The sequence below is a fragment of the Tympanuchus pallidicinctus genome, unplaced genomic scaffold (assembly GCF_026119805.1).
Source record: "Tympanuchus pallidicinctus isolate F22 unplaced genomic scaffold, pur_lepc_1.0 scaffold5, whole genome shotgun sequence".
In the NCBI taxonomy this organism is placed as follows: domain Eukaryota; kingdom Metazoa; phylum Chordata; class Aves; order Galliformes; family Phasianidae; genus Tympanuchus; species Tympanuchus pallidicinctus.
In genome coordinates, this window is record NW_026294769.1 from 9107853 (window position 1) to 9127583 (window position 19731).

General features: G+C 37.1%; 1 protein-coding gene across 1 annotated transcript in view; it reads left to right on the forward strand.

Moving 5' to 3' along the window:
• The first annotated feature begins 1254 nt into the window (after positions 1-1254).
• The window catches only part of ABCA13 (ATP binding cassette subfamily A member 13), a 168900-nt gene continuing 150423 nt past the window's right edge, over positions 1255-19731 (forward strand). Inside the window, exons 1-10 of the mRNA XM_052704176.1 lie at positions 1255-1444; positions 1753-1846; positions 2706-2829; positions 8029-8180; positions 8981-9009; positions 11040-11203; positions 13825-13940; positions 15801-15934; positions 18081-18245; positions 19443-19642. Of these exons, the coding sequence (XP_052560136.1) occupies positions 1352-1444; positions 1753-1846; positions 2706-2829; positions 8029-8180; positions 8981-9009; positions 11040-11203; positions 13825-13940; positions 15801-15934; positions 18081-18245; positions 19443-19642 (1271 nt within the window). The 5' untranslated portion in view covers positions 1255-1351. The remainder of the gene's footprint in view (positions 1445-1752; positions 1847-2705; positions 2830-8028; positions 8181-8980; positions 9010-11039; positions 11204-13824; positions 13941-15800; positions 15935-18080; positions 18246-19442; positions 19643-19731) is intronic.

The following is a 19731-nucleotide window of genomic DNA, read 5'->3' on the forward strand; positions in this document are numbered from 1 at the left end:
GATGGTGAGTATCAGCCTGAGTAGGTGGGAAGCAGCCCTGCCCGTGGTAGGAAGCTGGAACTGAATAATCTTTAAGGTCCCTTCCAGTCCAAACAATTCTACGATTCACAATTCCACATAGCTGCTACTGCTTACAAAAAGATAACTGAAAGCAAAAAAAGACAATGAAAGAAAAAAACCTCTGCCCTTTTTGAAGGATGTTATAAGTACATAAATGCACCAAAAGTTTCCAGTCAAACAAAGGAATCAAGGACTCTAGGAGCAAAGATTGGTCTTAATCAGCTTAACCAGCCTCACCTGGGACCTCCAGCCACTCTCCCAGCCTGGTCTATTTAGCTCAGTCTGGCTCCACTGTGCCTGGTCATGGTTTTGTCTAGGTAGCATAAGGTAGTGATTGATTCTGGTTGCTCTCATTGGACTTTATATTGATCTGCAAGTTTGATTTCTGACTTTTTTCTAATCTGCTTCATCACTATGATGTGATCTGAACTTCTGGTTGAAGCTGGTAGTTTTTGGGATTGTCCTGTTCACCTCATGGGACCCTCAGGGATGGCTTCTTGTCCAGCCAAGTTTTGTCCTTCATTATTACCCAAAAATGTAAAAGTACCTAGCCTGGTGTTCTATGGCTTGCTCCTACCTGATTTTAAATGAGTTTAGCTGGCCTTTTTCACAGGTCTGATTCTGCTTCTGGGTTTTTTTCTTATGTACTTTTCCCAGCTGCTTTTGTAACACACCTAGGCTTAGAAATTGCTTTCTCAGTGAATTTTGATCAACAACTAAGCTATGTTTTGAAGTAAAAATAATAATTTTCAGAGAAGCTAAAAGCCTCTTTCAGTATCTCTAGTGGGAGATATTTAATGTGCCTTTTCTACTGCATTCTTGTTTTCAAGATTGATCTTCACACTTCCCTAACTCCCTTATTGTTCCCACTTTCACTGCCTTCATAGCACTGATTTCTTTTTGAAATTTTGCCAAAGGTCAGGTTCTGTCTTTTTTTCCTTTTTCAGCTGGAAATTGAGGCACCTGTGGAGTCTTTGTTTGCTTCTTTTCCTTCATGGAATCTTTCTAGCGAGAGCTGAGTCCTCTCCCTGGAGATGGAAGCAGATGCTTTTTGCTCATATGAAATATGCTTTGTTTCTATACATCTCACACTGTACCAGCTTGGATATGTTTCCATTGTGGCCCTGGGAATGAGAAGGTGGGGAAATGAGAGGTGGCTATGGGTAGCCTGAGGCCTATTAGCTAGTCTTCAGAGTGCCTTACTGCTGGGATGATGAAGGCAACTTTTAGAGAATGATGACTGCAGCTGAAAGCAGTGATACACTGCATCAGCTGAGGAGGATGAGGGGATATGCCAGTCAAGGTTCAGGACAGCAGGCAACAGAGGAGCATGAAGAACTTCATCAAGATGCATTGCAACACAGGGTTCTCAAGAGGATCAGCTGTAGGAAAGCTGTAATTCTGTAGTGTCAGGCTTATTTTGTATTGACCAGAGGGTATTATGTAACGTTATCAGCAGAAGAGCTGAAAACTGCTTTTGTACATATTTGGTAAATTTATAAGGAGTTTGAAATAAACTGTAAATTGCTGTTTTGTTGTTATTTTATTTTGCTGTAAGCATTTGTAGATGAGATTTTTTTTTTGATTAAAAGGTATTCAGACTTAAGTTATTTGCTACCAAATTCTTCTTTTTTTCTTTTTTTTTTTTTTTTTTTTCTGTAGCACTAACATTGTTTTCGTTTCCCATTTCAGGTCTTGTTCCTCTCTGAAATACTCTGGCCATGCATGCTCTTCCTGATTTTGGCTGCAATCCGCTTCCAAGAGCCCCCGAAACACAAGGAAAACTGTATGTTTTGTTTCACTTGTGCTGTTTTTCCTCTGGACTTTCTTTTAAGAAGCATTCAGGAAATACTGAAGATAAACCAGGAGGGGTGACTATATGTAGTGGAAACAAGAGATAGAAACCTAGGGTGTGATTAGATCTTATCCAGCTGTGGCCCTGAGCAAGTTATTTTTAGATGGGGGAAAAAATACAGAGTTTAAGGTACCATCTATCAGACTAGTTACAGATATTTTACTCCTTAATTTGATATATTGGTTGCCAAAAGGAAGTTATGTTGAGGAAAGCAGAATGATCTTTCAATGATGCTTTTAGTTTTAGCTATTTTAAATTGAGAGATTAAGTTAAATAGGAACCCTATAGCTGTCCCTTACGTTGCAAAAACAAAAACAAAAAATAACAAAACCTGTCATTTTGAGGTTTAAATTCTCAGAATACAAAGAAACTTCACTTTAATCAATGTTGAATATAAATTCACATATAACAACACTAGTTCTTTCACCTCGTGAAAGCCTCAAAGAAAAGAGGAAATAATATTGAATGAGTAATTATATGTTCTGATCTAGGTTGCAAGACATTTTGGACTGACTGTCTAGCAAGGTTTTGGTGTAGCAATGGCATTACTGCCATGAGAGTGAGCTCTTCAGAAAGTGCTCTCTGCCATTACGTTGCCATAGTCTGATGTGGGAGTTATCTGTTTTGTGTGGTGAATTAGTTGTGCTAAGAAGGAACACTTGATGCTAATGCAACATCATCATTTGCAGGTGACAGAGCAGCTTTCTAGGAGAAGGGTGCATGATGTTATGGTACAAGTTTTATAACTGCAGCATTGCTGGTTTTAATTCTGTTGCTGCTTGATTTTTAGGTTATTTAGAAGCTCGGGATTTGCCAAGTCGGGGCCTTTATCCTTTCGTGCGGTCTCTTTTCTGTAATGTTGGCTCAAGATGCAGGAATACCAGTTACTCAACACAGAAATACAACCGCTTACGGTAAGATGTACAAGTCTATACAGTGCTATAAGAGTCACGGTAGGTCTTTTTACAGCAAATATTTTTGTCTTCTAGATAGGAAGAACAGGGATTTTGTAACCACATAAAGTTTCTTTTAGTATCATTATGAGTGCAGAAGTCACAAGGCTTTGTTTTATGTCTCTTTCTAATTTCCTTTGTCCTTCATGGACAAATTTTGTGCTTTCTTGCACTTCACTGTTGCGCACAAGAGCGTACTTCCATGCTTAACAGGAAAGACTATTGTTCTGTGAAGGTGAGACTGGCCAAAAAAAAATATACCGTAAATGGATTTATACTTTGAGATCATATACAGTGGGAAGTATGCATGCAGAAAAGTAAAACAAAGACAGCTCTTAAGTACTACAAAGAGCCAAAAAGGAGTAGCAGAACCTCTGTAAATAAAAGAATGTGAAAAAGTAAATTGTAGGAAGGCCTACATGTTATTTTTTTCTTGATATTGTCATGATACTGTCCTGTGTTAGTCATAAGTATCTTATTCTGCTTTGAATGATCACGTTTTAAGCCTATAGGTGTAAAACTATAGTAGTATTTTACAGTGATGTGTGAAAGTAAAATAAAAAACCGTAACCATTTGCCCAGAAAAAAAAACAAAACTGAGGCACATCTCAGGTTTAGACAAAGAGAAGGTAACAAACCTCTATGCTGTGGTCTTGCAAACTCTGTGAAGCTTGTTACTTGCAGTAGTAATATCAAATTATTGGGCTATGGTGTCAAAATAGCTCTTAGTCTTTAAAAAAAAAAAAAATTTCCTAAATGGATAGTTTTTATTTACATCACACTCCAGTTGCTATTTTAAGTGTGTTAAGCCCCTAGGACCAATGAATTATATCAACTGCCTTGCGTGATTATTTACACTACTTTGACTGAACTGCCCAAATTATATTTCAGCTCAGAAGAAAATCAGGAAGGAATTTCCTGGAGGCAGTCTTAGACCTACTTAAAAATGAAGGAAATTATTCAGTTGCTTTTTTCTTTTTTAATTGAAAAATAAATTCTTCTATGTATGTAGATTTCTATCCTCAGAAGGCTACGCTGAATATCACAACCTATGTCAGGAAAAGGGTAAAAGGTAACATTAGGTTCATCCTGAGGTCAGTCTATTACAGCAGGTTCATCAGCATAAATTAAATCAGCCTAAATGTTGCTTTGGCTTATGCTGTCTGCCAGCCTTAGGAATCCTGGTTGTTAGCTTGGTCAGCCAAATACCTCTGAACTCAATGTCCCTGTGTTGAGAGACAGGATGACATAGGAATAATAATATTAAATATTTTCCCTTTGAGGATTTATGTCAAACCATAGCTGGTTCTTTATGGTCCTTTTCAGGAATGCTTCTCATGAACAATGTGTTTGTTAAAGGCAAATCAAGGACTCTAGTTTGCGTGGACATGTGATACATTTCACAATGCATACTGCATTGATGCTGACAGTTTAAAATATAGCTGTTTTTTGGAAAAAAAAAAAAAAAATTAAAAAAATCCTGTGACTTTTATTGGAACCTCCATTATGAAAACCATAAACACTCAAATAGCTGTCCAGTCTATCAGACTCCATCAACAGACTTTTGGTGAGCAGATGAGTCAGGTGAAGGCCAGGATTAACTAACTTTTCAGCAATCTCTGCCTTTGTCATGGTTTTGGCTGGTATAGAGTTAATTTTCTTTATAGAGGGTCATATGATGCTGTGCTTTTTCTTCTTCTTCTTCTTCTTCTTCTTCTTCTTTTTTTTTTTTTTTTAAACTTGGTAATAGCAATGATAATGATGATAATGTTACTGTTTTCAGTTGCTGCAGAGCAGTGCTTACACAGAGTCAAAGACTTTTCTGTTCCTCATGCTGCCCTGTCAGCTTGGAGGTGGAGGGGCACAAGGAACTGGGGAGGAACACAGCCAGGACAGCTGACCCAAACTAGCCAAAGGTTTTGTTTCTTACTCCTTTTTTCAGTCACTACAACAGGTTCTTGCTTGCAGAAATTTGATGTGATTCCCTAGTCCATCAAACAGCAGTATCTCTGACCTCCTTAGCATTTGAGTGCATGTAGGAGCTCCCAAAGCAACAGGTGTTTTTGCCTTCTCTTTCCCATGTTTTTCACACTCCAGTCTATCTTACTGGAGCACAGAGTAAAACTGAGAGCATGCAAATAATGTAAAAACCATCCAGCACAGTGTCCTTCAGTAGTTTTACGCTCCCATGCAAAAATAAGTATGCATGTGCATGTAGACATAATATATTCTTGATGCTTTTAATTCCATTGCAGATCTTGCAGAATGAGTTGCAAGGTCGAATCCCAACTCAGAGTCCTGGATCTATGTTTGTTAGTCTTTTCAATGCCACAAAGAAAATAAGTTTAGATTTTCCTGCACTTGAAATACTTAAGATGATTAAAAACTAAGACTCAAGACTGCTATTTCTAAGAATGTTGATGAATTTAATTAAATTCACAGAATTACAGAATTGTAGGGGTTGGAAGGGACCTCTGGAGACTGTCAGTTCCAACCTCCTTGCATATAGTGTTTAAACAGCTGTAATTGGTAGCATAAATATCAAGACCTGATAACTTCCAAAAGAAATACTTGCTAAACTTGCAAAAACTTGAAATGAAATCTAATAAGGCCCAGGGGTAGACTTGATTCTGATACTGGTGTGGATGACTGAGCTATCATCTTACAGCTCTGTGTGCTGAGATCACATTTTGCTTGTGGACAACACACATTGAGAAAAGCGGGGAGGTTGTAGGGGGAGTACATGAAATCAAGCATCAAGTCAAAGAGAAAAGTGGGTGGGTGATTTGCAAGAAGTTAATAGACAACTCTGGGCCTCATTTATTTTGAAATAGGCACATGGTAAGCCAAGTCAAACTTATGGTCAAAGTCATGTGGAAAGCTATTTTCTGTTTCTCATATGCTGTTTTGGACAGAGAGATGCAGGATGCTGGGATAATCTGTGAAAGTTTGAAGTTGGTGAAAGATTTTTATAAAATCCTCTTGGCTGGCAGCTAAATTGGGATCAAAATAAACTGCTCTGAAACAATAAAGAACTTGTTGGTAGTTCTTAGCTTAAATTTTCTCATCAACCTGTAATCTAAAGTTGCAGGAAACTCTGAACAAATAAAGATTATAGAGGGAGTGCAAGAGAAAGGTGTTTCTTCATCTGCATGCTATTCGGTGGCTGCATTTTAGCAGAACTTCTGAACATATCTGATCCAGTTATATGCATTATTGTTTTTATTTTATGACTCTAGTATCTTATTTAAATAATTGGGAGGAAAACAGTAATATGGATTCAACTAAGGATCATAGATGAAATAAAAATTATTCTAATTAAGTAGTTCTGACAGTGCTTAATATTTATTCTTAACTATAACCTGATAAAGAATGAAATTATTTTCATTTTTTAAAAGGACGTAAACATCATGTATATGTGAATGATCTCAAGTTATCTGCTTCTTGGGACTTTGGGTCCTTAGTAATTTCCTTTTTCTAGTAGAATCAGGAGCTTAATGCTCTGACTTTGTATGCAGGCTATGTACGTTTTCTTCACAGCAATTCAGTTTAAAAATAACCCAAACTTTGTGATTAGGTTCCTTGAGTTTCAACACTGAATTTCACTTTCCATGCCTTCGTATACAGCTTAAGTCAAGCTTAGGATTCTGCCATGACTTCTTTCATGCATTTTCTTTTCCTCTCTAGCTGAAGTACCCGTAGGATTTCTGTGGCCTTATATGAGTTGAGATACCACCACTGCTGAAAGTTTGTATGGCGTGTCAAAAAAATGCTGACTGGAGAATTTTGCACCTAGAGAATTGACAATAATTGCGAAGGAACTGTTTGTCTAATCAGGATGTGTTCCTTTGGGGATGCTTGTTCATAGACTTGCTGCAATGAAGTTCTGCTCTGTGATGTTCATGGTGATGTTTATAGGAATCAACTGGAAGAAATAAGACAGGATAAACTGAATCAAGTGAATTAGTTTGTGGATCTTTTTCTCGTTAGATCTTTCTTTACCAATCGATAGCAATCATGCTGAAAACTAACATTCATGTTCAAGTCTAACAAGAAAGGAATGTGACTATTTATATAAATATTCTACTATTTAGTAGTGCTTATGAATCAGTTAATTACTCTTCTAATGAAAATTCACAATGTTTTTGCTACTTGACTTCACCTTTATATTGTTTGAACTTTCTATAAGATAAATTATAATGCCTGGCAACATGTTAAAGATAACTGTTCCATTGCTTATGGTGCCTTGGGGTAGTCTAAGTAATGCTGGCCTGTAGAGGTATGTAAAAAATCGTTGAACTTATTTCACAGTGGAAGTATTATTCTAGAACTGTTGTGTTACTGAAAAGCCACTAGATGGTAGCATTGGAGGGAGTTTAGCTGTAGATTAAAACAGAAGGAAAGCTGGTACGGGCAATATCTTTTTAAGAATTTTTTTGACGTTCTTGTAAGTTATTGCATGTATCTAGAAAAAAAAAAAACATAATCTCATGTACAAGTGGTACAGATTTTCTTAAAAGACACTTTCAGAATGTATGTCAGCATAAGGAAAGATATTTAGCCAGTGACACAATTCTCACTTTTCAATTAGAAAGGTACCTTGAAGAGCGTGTCACTAGGAATCAGTGTGCAGGTGTTGGTGGTGTTGCTTTTTTTGTTAACATGATGTAATTGTTATGACAATTCTTTTGCCTAGTAAACTAAAAGGGAAGCACCTTTTGTCAGGGCCTTATCCCCATTCTGTCTGGTGATGTCTCCCCTGTGCTGGATGCTGGTTGCAGCGTATTGGCTTACATGAAATTGGAACATGTGAACTTCAGGGTACAGGCTGTGAAAGAATCATCATCAACTGGAATCTTGATGCATAAGGGAACAAATCTGACTTCACTGTATGTGTTCATCTGCTGTCAGATTTGTACTACTTGAGCAGGTGAGCTGCTTCAGCACAGCAAATTTACAGTGCTCTCTTTCCTGAGGTTTTGACTCAGTTGTGAAACTTGCACACTAATGAAATGAACAACATAAAAATCAACTAAGTGTATAATAGTTCTGAAAACAAAAACGAACAATTAGAATGCTGCTATAAGGCAACATTTTTCTCAATGACTAGCTTCCAGGTTGTAATTACCTATCTTGTCCTCTTGTTTTTCTGTGGAAAAGTACTTCAGGTGTTGAAAGTGGTTCAGAAAGTTTTGCAGGACCTGACTTAGCGTTTATGAAAGAGATACAAGAACTTGCAAAGGGATTTACTGAAACCACAGAGAAAACCATGGCTTTAGAAAAACTGTGGGAAGAAAGCTCAAAGTTCTCAGGTAAGCTTGATTTTTCTAATAATGAATTGCTTTGTCTATAATGATACCCATCAGACAAAGGAATATTTCTATTTTAAATAAAATTAGCAAAGTCAAATTTAGCTAATACAAAAATAAAAGCCACTTTAGTGATTATTATTACTGTGGCTATTCTAAAATCTCAGCTTTCTGGAACTGTACTCTTGTTTTTATTGATTGTTAAAAAAATATTCTGTGGTGAAGGTTTAAAGATAATCATTATTAATTGGAGTATATGGATACTTAGTCTAGTACGCATTCAAGAGTAACTTTCAGGGTTTAGCCAGAAAGATCTGTTGGTTTGGGTAATAACCTAGCCTGTCTTCCCAGTTATATCTGTTTTAATAGAGAGTAGAAGGATAGGAAACTCATTTCCTTGCACCTTGTAACCTTTAGGTGGGCAAATCAGTCTTGAACTAAAAGGGCGTGATTGGAAACACCATGTTCTGACTTTCCCCACTCTGTTCCCACTCATACTGCTCAGGGTGAAGCAGTTGATTTCATACTTGGCTCTGTGGGGGCTAATACATTCACCTGGTATTGATGTGATGATTTTGTCTTACTGAAAAGCGAATGGTAATGCATTTCTTTTGTTTCTGTAACAATTGTAAAAATATTGGAAAGCATAGAAAACTGGTGGCTTGCTAACTGTCTACAGAATTGTTTCACACCTGTTTTCTCCTTTAGAAGTATACCTTGTTTACTATTTGCTATTACTTATAAAATGGATCTTCTGAAGTTAATAATGCCTCTTTGTAAAGGAAAAATATCTGATTTTACAGGGCTTCATAACGACACCATTTTTCTTACTGTAAGTACTTTTACATTTTATTTCTAAATAGTTCTGTTTTTTTAAGCGTCTTTACTGTAACTGTTAGAAATTTCTATCCTGTCAGGTTTTAGTGAACTGCCTTTAAAAAAACTGTTATATTGCTGAAGGAAATAATATCTTGGATGCTTCAGTGGTTTCTTATGCACTGATTTAAGCAACTCTAGGTTGTTAGTAACCAAAATCCACAACTTTTGAAGGCTAGATATTTATTTGGAGCAATTTAAAACTCTGTCTCCAAACTTTGAGTAGTTCTATAAAATCAATCATATTACAAAACATCTCAGAAGCAACTCTTAAAGTGTGCTCATTATTTAAAAACAAAACAAAACTAAAAACCCTAACACCTTAGAAAAGGAATATAGTGAGATTGAGAAAATTGGTCTCTTGGAGATTACTTTGAATTCAGATTTATTATGTAATAAATACAACATGAAGACTAAAGTGGGAATAAAGGAAGGCAAGATTGTAAAATGTAGCATAACTCCTTCTGGAACTCATTTGCATGTGAAGTGAATTTGGGCTCTGTGCTGTCTTTCCACCTTTGCAATCTCAACAGAACAAGGAAGACTCAGCAGGCACGGCAGTGGATTTCAATTGCTGTCAATTTTGTACCTTTCACAGAACACTGGTTTCACTTCAGAATATTGTAAAATTATTTTTCTCCATAGTTAATTGATTACAGCTTGCAATTTCATGAAACCTACATTTCTGATTCATAACTAGGAATCAGATAGCATTTTCATAGTAATATTTGTCAGTTGCTCAAAAGCTACTTGATTGGATGGAACTTTATTAATCATATCATAGAATAATAGAATGTTTTGGATTGGAATGGATCTTGAAGATCACTTTGTTCCAATTCCCCTGCTGTGGGCAGGACTGCCCTCCACCAGCTTAGGCTGCGCAGGGACAGGAACAACTGGGTCTTGAACACCTCAGGGGATGGGGCACCACAGCTATTCTGAGCAGCTGTGCCAGTGCCTCCTCACCTTTTGAGTGAAAAATTGCTTCCTAACACCTAATCCAAATCTCCCCTTTTTTAGTTTAAAGCCATTTCCCTTGTCCTATCGCTATCAGACCATGTAAAAAGCCGGTCCCACTCTTGCCTGTAAGTTCCCTTCAAATACTGGAAGGCTGTAATGAACTCTCCCTGGAGTATTCTCTTCTCAAAGCTGAATATGCCTAACTTCCTCAACCTTTCTTCTTAGGAAAGGTGTTCCAGCCCTCTGATACTCGTGGCCTTTGTCTGGACTCTCTCCAACAGCTCCACATCCATTATGTGCTGGGGGCCCCAGGATTTGGGCACAGTACTCCAGAGGAGACCTCATAAAGATAGAGTAGAGGGGGAAAATCTGAAAGAAGTGTACCATTGTTAATGGCTTGCATATGCAAGCATCTTTTAGTAGAACGTTTCTCATGTTACTATTATGCAGAAGAGCTCAACTGAAACATTAAACTAGATAAATAAGGGCTGGATAATGAACAACTATGATAAATCCATCTGATGGTTTAGTCCTACAAAAGATGTGCTTTGTGTTCTTTTACCCCAGTCAGTTAATCTTTCAAAAGCCATTTTCACCAAGCAGTATTTGACACCTATCCCAACTCCGTGGGAGGAGCTGTGAGGTGAGGATGGCATGTCCCTGGCAGCATGCTGCCCTATATCCTTAGGCTTAAAGTTCATTGCCAGGGTGAAGAGCTCTTTGTGTATGAGATATCATAGGCAACCCTTCTCTTTAGGGGAATATAATGTGTCTCCTTGCACGTCTGAGCAGAAAGATTACTCAGATTTTCTCCCAATTCCATTTACCACAAGAGCAGACAAAGTCATGTGCAAGATAACTACTCTTAGTTCAAAGTATCACCAAAATGACATTGTGAATTAATGAAATACTTGAAAAAAATATTTGAAATAGTTTTAAGTTCAACAGAGTGGGGGAAGTAGCAGATGCCTGCTGGTTTTCTCTGCTAATGCAAGTATCGTGTAAATGTGTTTTCCTCACGTGAAGATGGATTTGAATGAAGCAGAAGAAATAATTTCTAAAATAGAACACCTGTACAAACAGCCATCTTTCTGGAACCTTTTGCATTCTCTCCCTCGCCTTGAATCAAAGAACTTATATTCAGAGGATGGGTTAGCTGCCATAGCACAGTTTCTGGAAGTTATTAAAAAGTAAGTACTTATAAATACTCTCTTAATATTTTACCTGAAACTCCTGTTCTTTTCACAGACTACTTAATCAGTATTCTTAAGTATTCAAGGAAGGTGAATTTTTCTCTTGATCATGTGTTGCTTTTATAGAGACACTGTGGGTGCTTTCACCCATTCTGAGTACTTCATAACTGTTTTTTAAATGTCTGTCCAGATAAGTGATAATTCTCTAGGAAAAAAGGAGGTTTATGTTAAAATGGCTTTAAACTTTGCCATGTATTTTGGCATTCTTCAAAAGATTATTTACATATGAATGTAAGAAAATCTCACAATTTGGATTGTAATCAGCTTAATACATATTTAGCATTTGGACAATATCCACTGCATTTCTCAAGACTCTTGTTTCTACTGCAAGAAAAGAAGCAGTAAGAATAAGAAAAAACCCAGAGGACTGTATTCTGGATGTGATAGTTTCTGCCTCAGGTAAAGGACAGTTGGATTCAGAGAGAGACCTATGCTATCAAAAGAACGGAATACAAAAAGGAGCTGAAGGAATTTTCATTGAAATAAGGAAACATTGAAGTGACAAATACATTTGCAAGAGTAGGTAATTGTAATAGGTGATAAGAAATTGTCACTGAATTCAGTGAACAGACTTGTAAGGCTTTGGGAAGCCACCAAGCCTATCTGCTTGTGCAAGATTGGGCACAAACTTACGCAGCCTTATTCCTTGGGCAGCAGAGGCCTAAAAACTTTGAATGCCAACTGTTGCTGCTTATCCTCTGACATCTCACTGTCTTTTTATCATTAAAAAGGCATGAAGGATATAATAGCATAAGGTATTTTTGAAACTGAGGAGCAAAGGAGAAAGAACTGGCTGGATGTCTGGGCTCAGAGAGTGGTGGTGAATTGGAGTCACATCTTGCTGGCAACTGGTCATATGTGGTGTTATCCAGGGATCAGTACTGGGGCCTGCTCTGTTCATTATCTTTATTGATGACTGGGATAAGGTCATTGAGTGCATCCTCAGGAAGTTTGCAGATGACACCAAGTTGGCAGGAAGTGTCAATCTGCCTGGGGGTAGGAAGACAGGCTGGATAGCTGGGCTCAGGTCAATACCCCCAAAGCAGAAGGCTTTTTCTGAAAGGTTTGTGAACTCATTCAGAATCTAAGCACTCCTAAGGCAAGAACTTGACCGTAAGCTTGTGGTTATCATTTTTATCTTCTTCAGCAGCAATGGCCAAAGACAACAGTAACCACTGTCTGCTGTGCTGGGTCAAGCCACTAATCTGATAGTATAATCTCAGCAGTGCTTTCTTCTACCTTGAGCTCATAGGAAGGTCAGAGTGAGAGGTGGGGAGAAGGGTGTGAGCAGATGTGTGGGTACTTGCTGCCAGCTGGATCAGTCCCCAAGGGATTAATGGCAGGAGACTTGGCTTATGTTTTTCTATTTTCATTTATTATTTTATGGCTTTTTCACAGTGTTGGTGCCCTTGAATGACAGAATTTTCCATAAATAATAGCATTTGGAAATGAAACCACAAAAAACAATGCTTGCCTTGTGACTGTCCTCATATTTCTAACTTACATTTCTAGACAGAGGTCCTGGTTCAGGCACAATTTAGTTAGCAGAGAAGATTCTAAATTTACAACTTCTCCTGTTTCTTTGCCCTGTACCATCTTTCTTATGCTCTCAGAGGTACTTAGCAGACAGTAGCCCACTAGATAAAAAGAGACTACTAAAAGCCAACCTGAGAGCTTACAAAAAAAAAATTATTTTTATATATATATATATATATATATATGTATGTATATATATATATATGTATGTATATTTGTCCTTGTCTTGTGTTTTCTGTGAGGGGACAGTAAACAATCTGGTTGAGATGTGTCCTGGTCCAACACTTTACATACTTGTTCAGGTAAATTAGTGTTACTGTTTATTCTCACTTATTTAGGAAGCGTTTCTGCAGCTGCTGATCCAGTCTAAAAACGCTGGATTTTTATTTGCTAAGTAACAGAGGAATGCATTATAGGAAATAACTAAAAAGTTTAACATAAACTTTAAGTAGTAAATTACAGCTACATTAAGATCAGTAAAAATTAACAGCTAGGTGGACTGAAACTGGTAGTTGTAAGAAATTCAACAGAAACATTTTTATTAACACATTCTGTAATTTGCTCTAATTTGCTGTGAGAATACTTGTGCTGTTGTTTTAAATGTTTTTTTTCTCTGCAGATTGAGTGGAAATAAAAGCATTCTATATCCATCCTGATGTCTTGCTGCAGGGAAGACTGGGAGGATGTCTGTGGTGTTTTAGCAATCTTTTTTGATTCTCATTTTTAACTCACATTTCCTTCTTTTTCTGTCTCTCATTCCTGAGAACATTGATAGATCTCTTTCATTTTCTTAATGAGAAGAGGGTGAAACTCTAACTGTAAAATCTCACCTTGTGATATTTTGATTTAAAAACATAATATAACAGAAGTTCACTTTTTTCAGCTATATATTCAAGCTATATATTTTAATTTTCAGCTGCTTGAGCTTCATCTTTTTCCACCAAACCCCTTCAGTTTTGCGTGTATGGAGAGCTTGATTTTTTTCATTTTTTATTTTATTTTTTTTTTAATTTACCTTTCAGTACCTTAGTATCATTGAAAGACTTAGCTGTGATGCCACTGGGACAGACTTTCCATGAAGTGGTGAAAATCGTTCTAAATTTAACTGCTGCATCTGTACAGGAGAGGAGCTTGGAGGGTAAGGAATTTGCTTTGGATTTTTTTTTTTCTCTTTTCAAAAGTAGCTCGTAAGTGTATTGGGAATATATAATACTGCTAACTGAGACAGTTACTGCTAAGCTCCTAACATGAAAAAGTCTAATTATTCAACTACGTTGCTCCAGTGCTGACTCATTTCTGTATCTGCTGTCTATATGCTAGTAACTACACTACATCAAACCATGGCAACTTTTATGACGTAATGTGCCATGCTTGTAATGATCATTCAGTGGTGAGTTTTGGAGGAAAAGTTAATTGCTGAAAAGAGCAACCTCTTTCATTTCATAGAAGGATAGGCTCTTGCTTCGGACATGCATATTAAATGCTATGTCTGAGTTTTTTCTTCATTCCTTGCTATCATAAATTCTTAGCTGAGAAGCTCAATTTTCCTCATCTACTGCCTGATTACAGGAATTAAGTTGAACTGGAAAAGGTAGGCTGGCCCAGGACAACTGTTCCAGATAATGTTAGGAACGAGTTTCTTTGGTAAACTGTCAGGAGAAGCACAGCAAGATACCAGGTTGCAACTGTTTGCTTTGCATAGAAATCCAGGCCAATCACTGTATGTGAATCCAGGCCAATCATGGGGGTTTAAATCCCCCTCCCCCTGACTGTCAGAAACAAGAGTGAAGTGGTAGAAAGGTGTTTGCTCAAGCCCTTGTGTAGAGGGTGGGCTTTAATTCTCTGGGTCTGAGCACATGTCATTGCTATTGTTTGTTCTTAAAGCAGACTTTGTGTTCGGCAAGTATTTTTGACTTGCTCCTTTCATCTCAGCCATGGCAACTATGTGGGCTGATTGGTACATATCCCGTAGCAGGTTCTTTGAGAAGCAAACCCAAAACCTTATGTTGGGAGGATGTTTTGGAAACTTCCTCTCTTTGAAAAAATATAAACTATGTGAAAGCAAATGTGCAATGGAAGCTCCAAATTAGGAAGCTAGAAAAGCTGGGGCTTCTTTCAATAAAAATATGCTTTTATAGCATTGTGTTACAAGCTTATAAAACCAAAAGAATTAGAGTTTACAATATGCTCATAACCAAACGTTCAGATATTTATGGCAGTTCAGGATTTATCTGAAAGATAGAGAATGAAGAAAGTTTAATGCCAGAAGCTGCCGTGTAGTGCAGTTAACAGGTATACTGATAGCAAAGTAAGCAGACCTTAGTGTTCTACCTGTCTAGCTCTTATTACAGTGGTATTCTGCAGTGCCATGCTTCTCTGTGGGCTAGACAAGATTGTGCGAGAGGTGGGTACATATTGTATCATTGGCCCCATGTCTTCACTAGGACTTCAAAGCGAGCTAAAATGAAAGCAATGCAAAATGACTTGGTTTTTTTTTCATGCCTCTTACCGCAGCAGAGTTGTGATATCCTTGGTGATCCTTAGTGATTTGTGTCACCAGGTTCAGAAATAGCATCTTTTTATGCTAAACCTGTTTATAAAGTGCAACTGGTGTTCTCCTAGTGCCCTCTCTATCAGAGGTACTTCATCTTAAGCTTATAAGCACACATTTGCAAGTTATATGTGTCTGAGCACCTAGTTCAGAATGGCAAACTGCTGGATCTGCTCTCAGTCACTGTGCAGGGTCATCTCTTCATTTTGCTATCAAGAACTGGTGGATATCATCAGATTAGCTGACCTTGCCATGCTTCTAATACAATTCGGGACTTTAATTATTGAAATTTGTGTTAAATTGCTTGTGTTTGTTCTTTGTTTTTGTTTTTCTTTCCCCAGAAGCTGGAAACATCACCTGTGAACCCCATGAAGCTTGATTTATCAAAAAACAGCATGAACAAAGAGTATGAATTATGTTAACAGAAGTTTATCTTTTTTCTTTCAGGTTTTCAGTATAATCTTTCTCTAGAGGATGTTTTGTGGAATCCACATGCTGTCAGAGAAGAACTTGAATTCAGATTTGGTTTTGATGATCTTCATGTTCAGAAACTTCTAAGTTATACAGCACAATTAACAAATGTAAATAACTTGAAAAATTAAATGTTTTTCTTTCCTCTGTTTTTATTTCCTGATAACAATTCCTGAAGGCATTTTTCATGCCTTGCAGAAACTATAATGGTGTATTTGAAAAACAAGCAGAAGCATAACTTCTACCAGAAGTAAAGAACTTGGTTGAATGTTACCAGCCGAGTTTTAAATTTGAATCTAATTTTAAGCTTTATTCAGCAAGTATTTGAACCATTATACGTGGTTAGCTAACAGCATGACTAATTACTTGAAGACACCTATGACTAAGGGATTGCTTTTCATATGAAGAATCAAATTATTGAATCAAAAGATTTTAATAATGATGTTAAATTTTTAATTGTCCCTCTGCATTGTGTTGTCTTATAGAAGTTGCCTTATAAAGTGATGACTTTATTTCTGATGCAATCAAGATAACAATCCCTTTTATTGACAAATCACTTGTTCTGAAATAAATCTGTAGGTTGTAAGAAATAAAACTGTATGAAGAACCATTGAAGTTTTTACTGAAATTACAGAGGAAGTAGGTGATACTGTGAAGGTGTGAAGAAGCTACAAAACTAAAAACACTATCTTAATTCCCTTTAAAATAAATATGTCTAGTATCAGCTAGAATTTCTACACACAAGTGTACTGATGGAATCTAGTCGTACATATTAATGAATTTATGCTTTTCTGGACTTACCACTGAGTACGGTGACGTCTTGGGCTTATTATCCAATCCTGCAGAGAATTTTGTGTCTTACTCCGTTAACTTTTAAAATAAATCCTAGATTTGAAGTTGCTTGGGTTCATTTGACAGCCAGTATTTTGCATCTTTGTTGAGCAAAGAATGCCTGTGTATATCATGGCTGCTGATGTACCTTTTCTTCTCAGCAGTCTTGATATGAATATACTTGACTGATGAGGTGTCTCAGTGGTGTGTCAAATTTTGAAGGAAAAATTTCATCTCAGTGAGGGCTTTTCTGTTTCTCCTGGATCAACATGATCTCCTGTGTTGTTCTTGTTTGATCTGCAGAACACTTGAAACATCTGTTAAATTTCTACAGAAGTCCAGCTTTGAATAGAGCATGCTGGTAATTGTCAGAAATCTCTTTGCTCTTTACCAGGGGTGGTCTGAAGTTGTTTTTGCTAGCAGCTCATTATAAAAACAGGTGATTTACATGAATGGGGTGAGTTATTAATGAATAAACAAAAATAAACAAAGCTCCCTTTGAATGGCCTTTTAGTGACATCACTGATGGCCAGTGTGGTCAACTCAACCAAATATTTGGCAGCAGCCTGCTATCCGTGGTAGGCTGTGTAATCCCAGGTCGCTCATTCATTAACGCTTTATAGATTAAGCCAATATCTTCATATTGTGTGCTTGTGTTAGGGCTCTGAAGACCCTCAAAAGGTATGAAGAAAGGTACTGAAGCCTGGACAATGTCTGATCCAAGCACTTCAGTTCTGTATCTAATGTCCAAGGTGGTTTGAGGTCAATACAGCTGCAAAACTTTCAGTACATATTCTAGTCACAGTTGAAAGAGGTTAGGCTGGAAAGTACCTCAGAAAGACACTATTAGGAAGGTTTAAGATGTACTAAATTATTTTAGAAAGCATTCATAAAATTTATATGATATAGAAAAATGAATCTTTCAGCACTGAATTTAGAAGTCAGGCTATCAGGAGACGGGTCAGTCCCCTTGATCACATTGCTAAAATCTGCCAACTTCAATTTAAAAGTTGTCTGCTGTATATAATCATTGAGATGGTGTACATCAGTGTACTGAATGTTTTACACGTTAGTAACTTTTATATTTGTGAAGTTGCTCCTATGTAATTATTCCAGTGCAAAATTATAGTGTAGGTATGCTATGTAATTGTCAAGTTATTTCACGGACAACACGGGTGTTGAAGTTGCAACACTGGTTATATACAGGATGAAAATTCCTTGTAAAAAGTCTTGTTATTTTGCCTGGTGCACAGGAACAGTAATGGGGCCACGGTTATTTTTCACAGAGCTCTGCATTTGGGGTACCCAGGAACACTAAGCTGAATTAAATGAGCTTTGATGTTCCTTTGATCAATGTAAATTGATAGGAAAGGTAACACTTGGTAGCTCTCTGACATACTCATCCTTTTCTTGTCTCCCTGCCAGATTCCCACAGAAGAAACAGTGGAGCAGTTTGTGTGCTCTGCTCTGTCCAATGTACCAGGATATGAAGCAAACAAAGAGAATAAGGAAGAAAGCTGTATTTCCACATCTCAAGAGGCCAAACTGTATCTTATCCATGCTGTCAGCAAGCTCAGACTCTATGCACAGGTAGACTTCAGGAATTTATTAATTTTTGCATGTAGGTTGTCAACAGTGACTCTATTAAAGGATCTGAGTTAGATATTAAATATTGTTGCTACGAACTTTTTTCATTTTACTAATCACAGATCACAGAATCACCAGGGTGGTCACCTCAAGGGACCTCAAGGATCATGTAGTTCCAACCCCCCTAATAACATAAAGTTATAATTCTTATAAGTAACTGTTACAGTAGAAGTATAATCTATTACTATGTGTTAATTTAATCAGATTTTCTCACTAACTCAAACGCAGGATTGAGATTGCATAGGGAGTATAGTGAAACATATGCTGCAGTGGAGTTCTGACAAAAGGAAAACCAATTTACTGTCTCACCTGAGCCTATATTTGAACAAAACTGGAAGTAGAATATAGTATTAATTTTTAATTCTCCTCCACTATCTCAGGCAATAGTGACTTTAGTGTGTTGAGGTGCAAATAAGGGTAAATCTCCAGGATAGCATCTTCAAATTCTGCTCTGGCAAAACAGCGGGGCATGCAGTCTCTATGGTGACAGATGCTCCTTAAGGAAAACACTACTGTTCTTTCATTTTAAAACATTTTTTAAAATGTCATCTGTATATTAAGCTGCTCTCTTGCAATTTTTGCAATATTATCTACAGGAAGCTTGTAGTACTAGAATTTCTTTAAAAATGTAGCCTTCATTTTCTCCCTTGATAAAAGTTGTACTGGTCAAAATCATCTCTTAATGTGGTTGCCAAGACTAATGACTATTTTAGCCATCTGGTAATAATTTCAGACATGGTTTATAGCTGTTTGCAAGGTGATGTTGCTATCATAAGGAAGTACTGTCAGCTGTTGGCCTCTGGAAATTCCTTTGGTGAGCTGATTGTATTTTACAGCAAAATTCTATTATAACTATTGGACACTTAGGAAGGATAACAGTGCAGAATATGAGGGCAGTCTAAGGGCTTTGGTAGGACTTGATGGACCTTCTTCTAGGCTACACAATGGGAGCATGGAAGTTTCTTTTTCATTTGTTTGTGTAATGGACACCCAAAATGATGGGGCTTTTCCCCCTTTACTGAAGAAACAAAGGCACACAGCAAAAACCCAACAAAAAGCATGCGAAGTCTGTGTATTATCTAAATAAGTAAACTTTGATTTTCTAACAGTGTGTGTTCTGGTTTTCCTTCAATCTGTTAGGTATTTGAGCAATGGTTCAGTAGCAGCCACTCTCAGAATCTTCTTTCAGAATTTGAAAGAATCACGGCTGATTTAATGTCTCAGCTGCTAGAAGACAAAGAGGCCAGGAAAATTGTCTCGGAAATAAGTACCCTGATCCAGCAATGGGATAAGAAATCACAAGCATATTTTTCAGAAGAACATACTGCACCTCGTGATCTGTAAGTTATAGTTACCTTTCTGCAATTTGAGTTACAAAGTTCAGATTAAATTTCATATTTATTTTCGCATTGCATTTAATCTCTTTCTG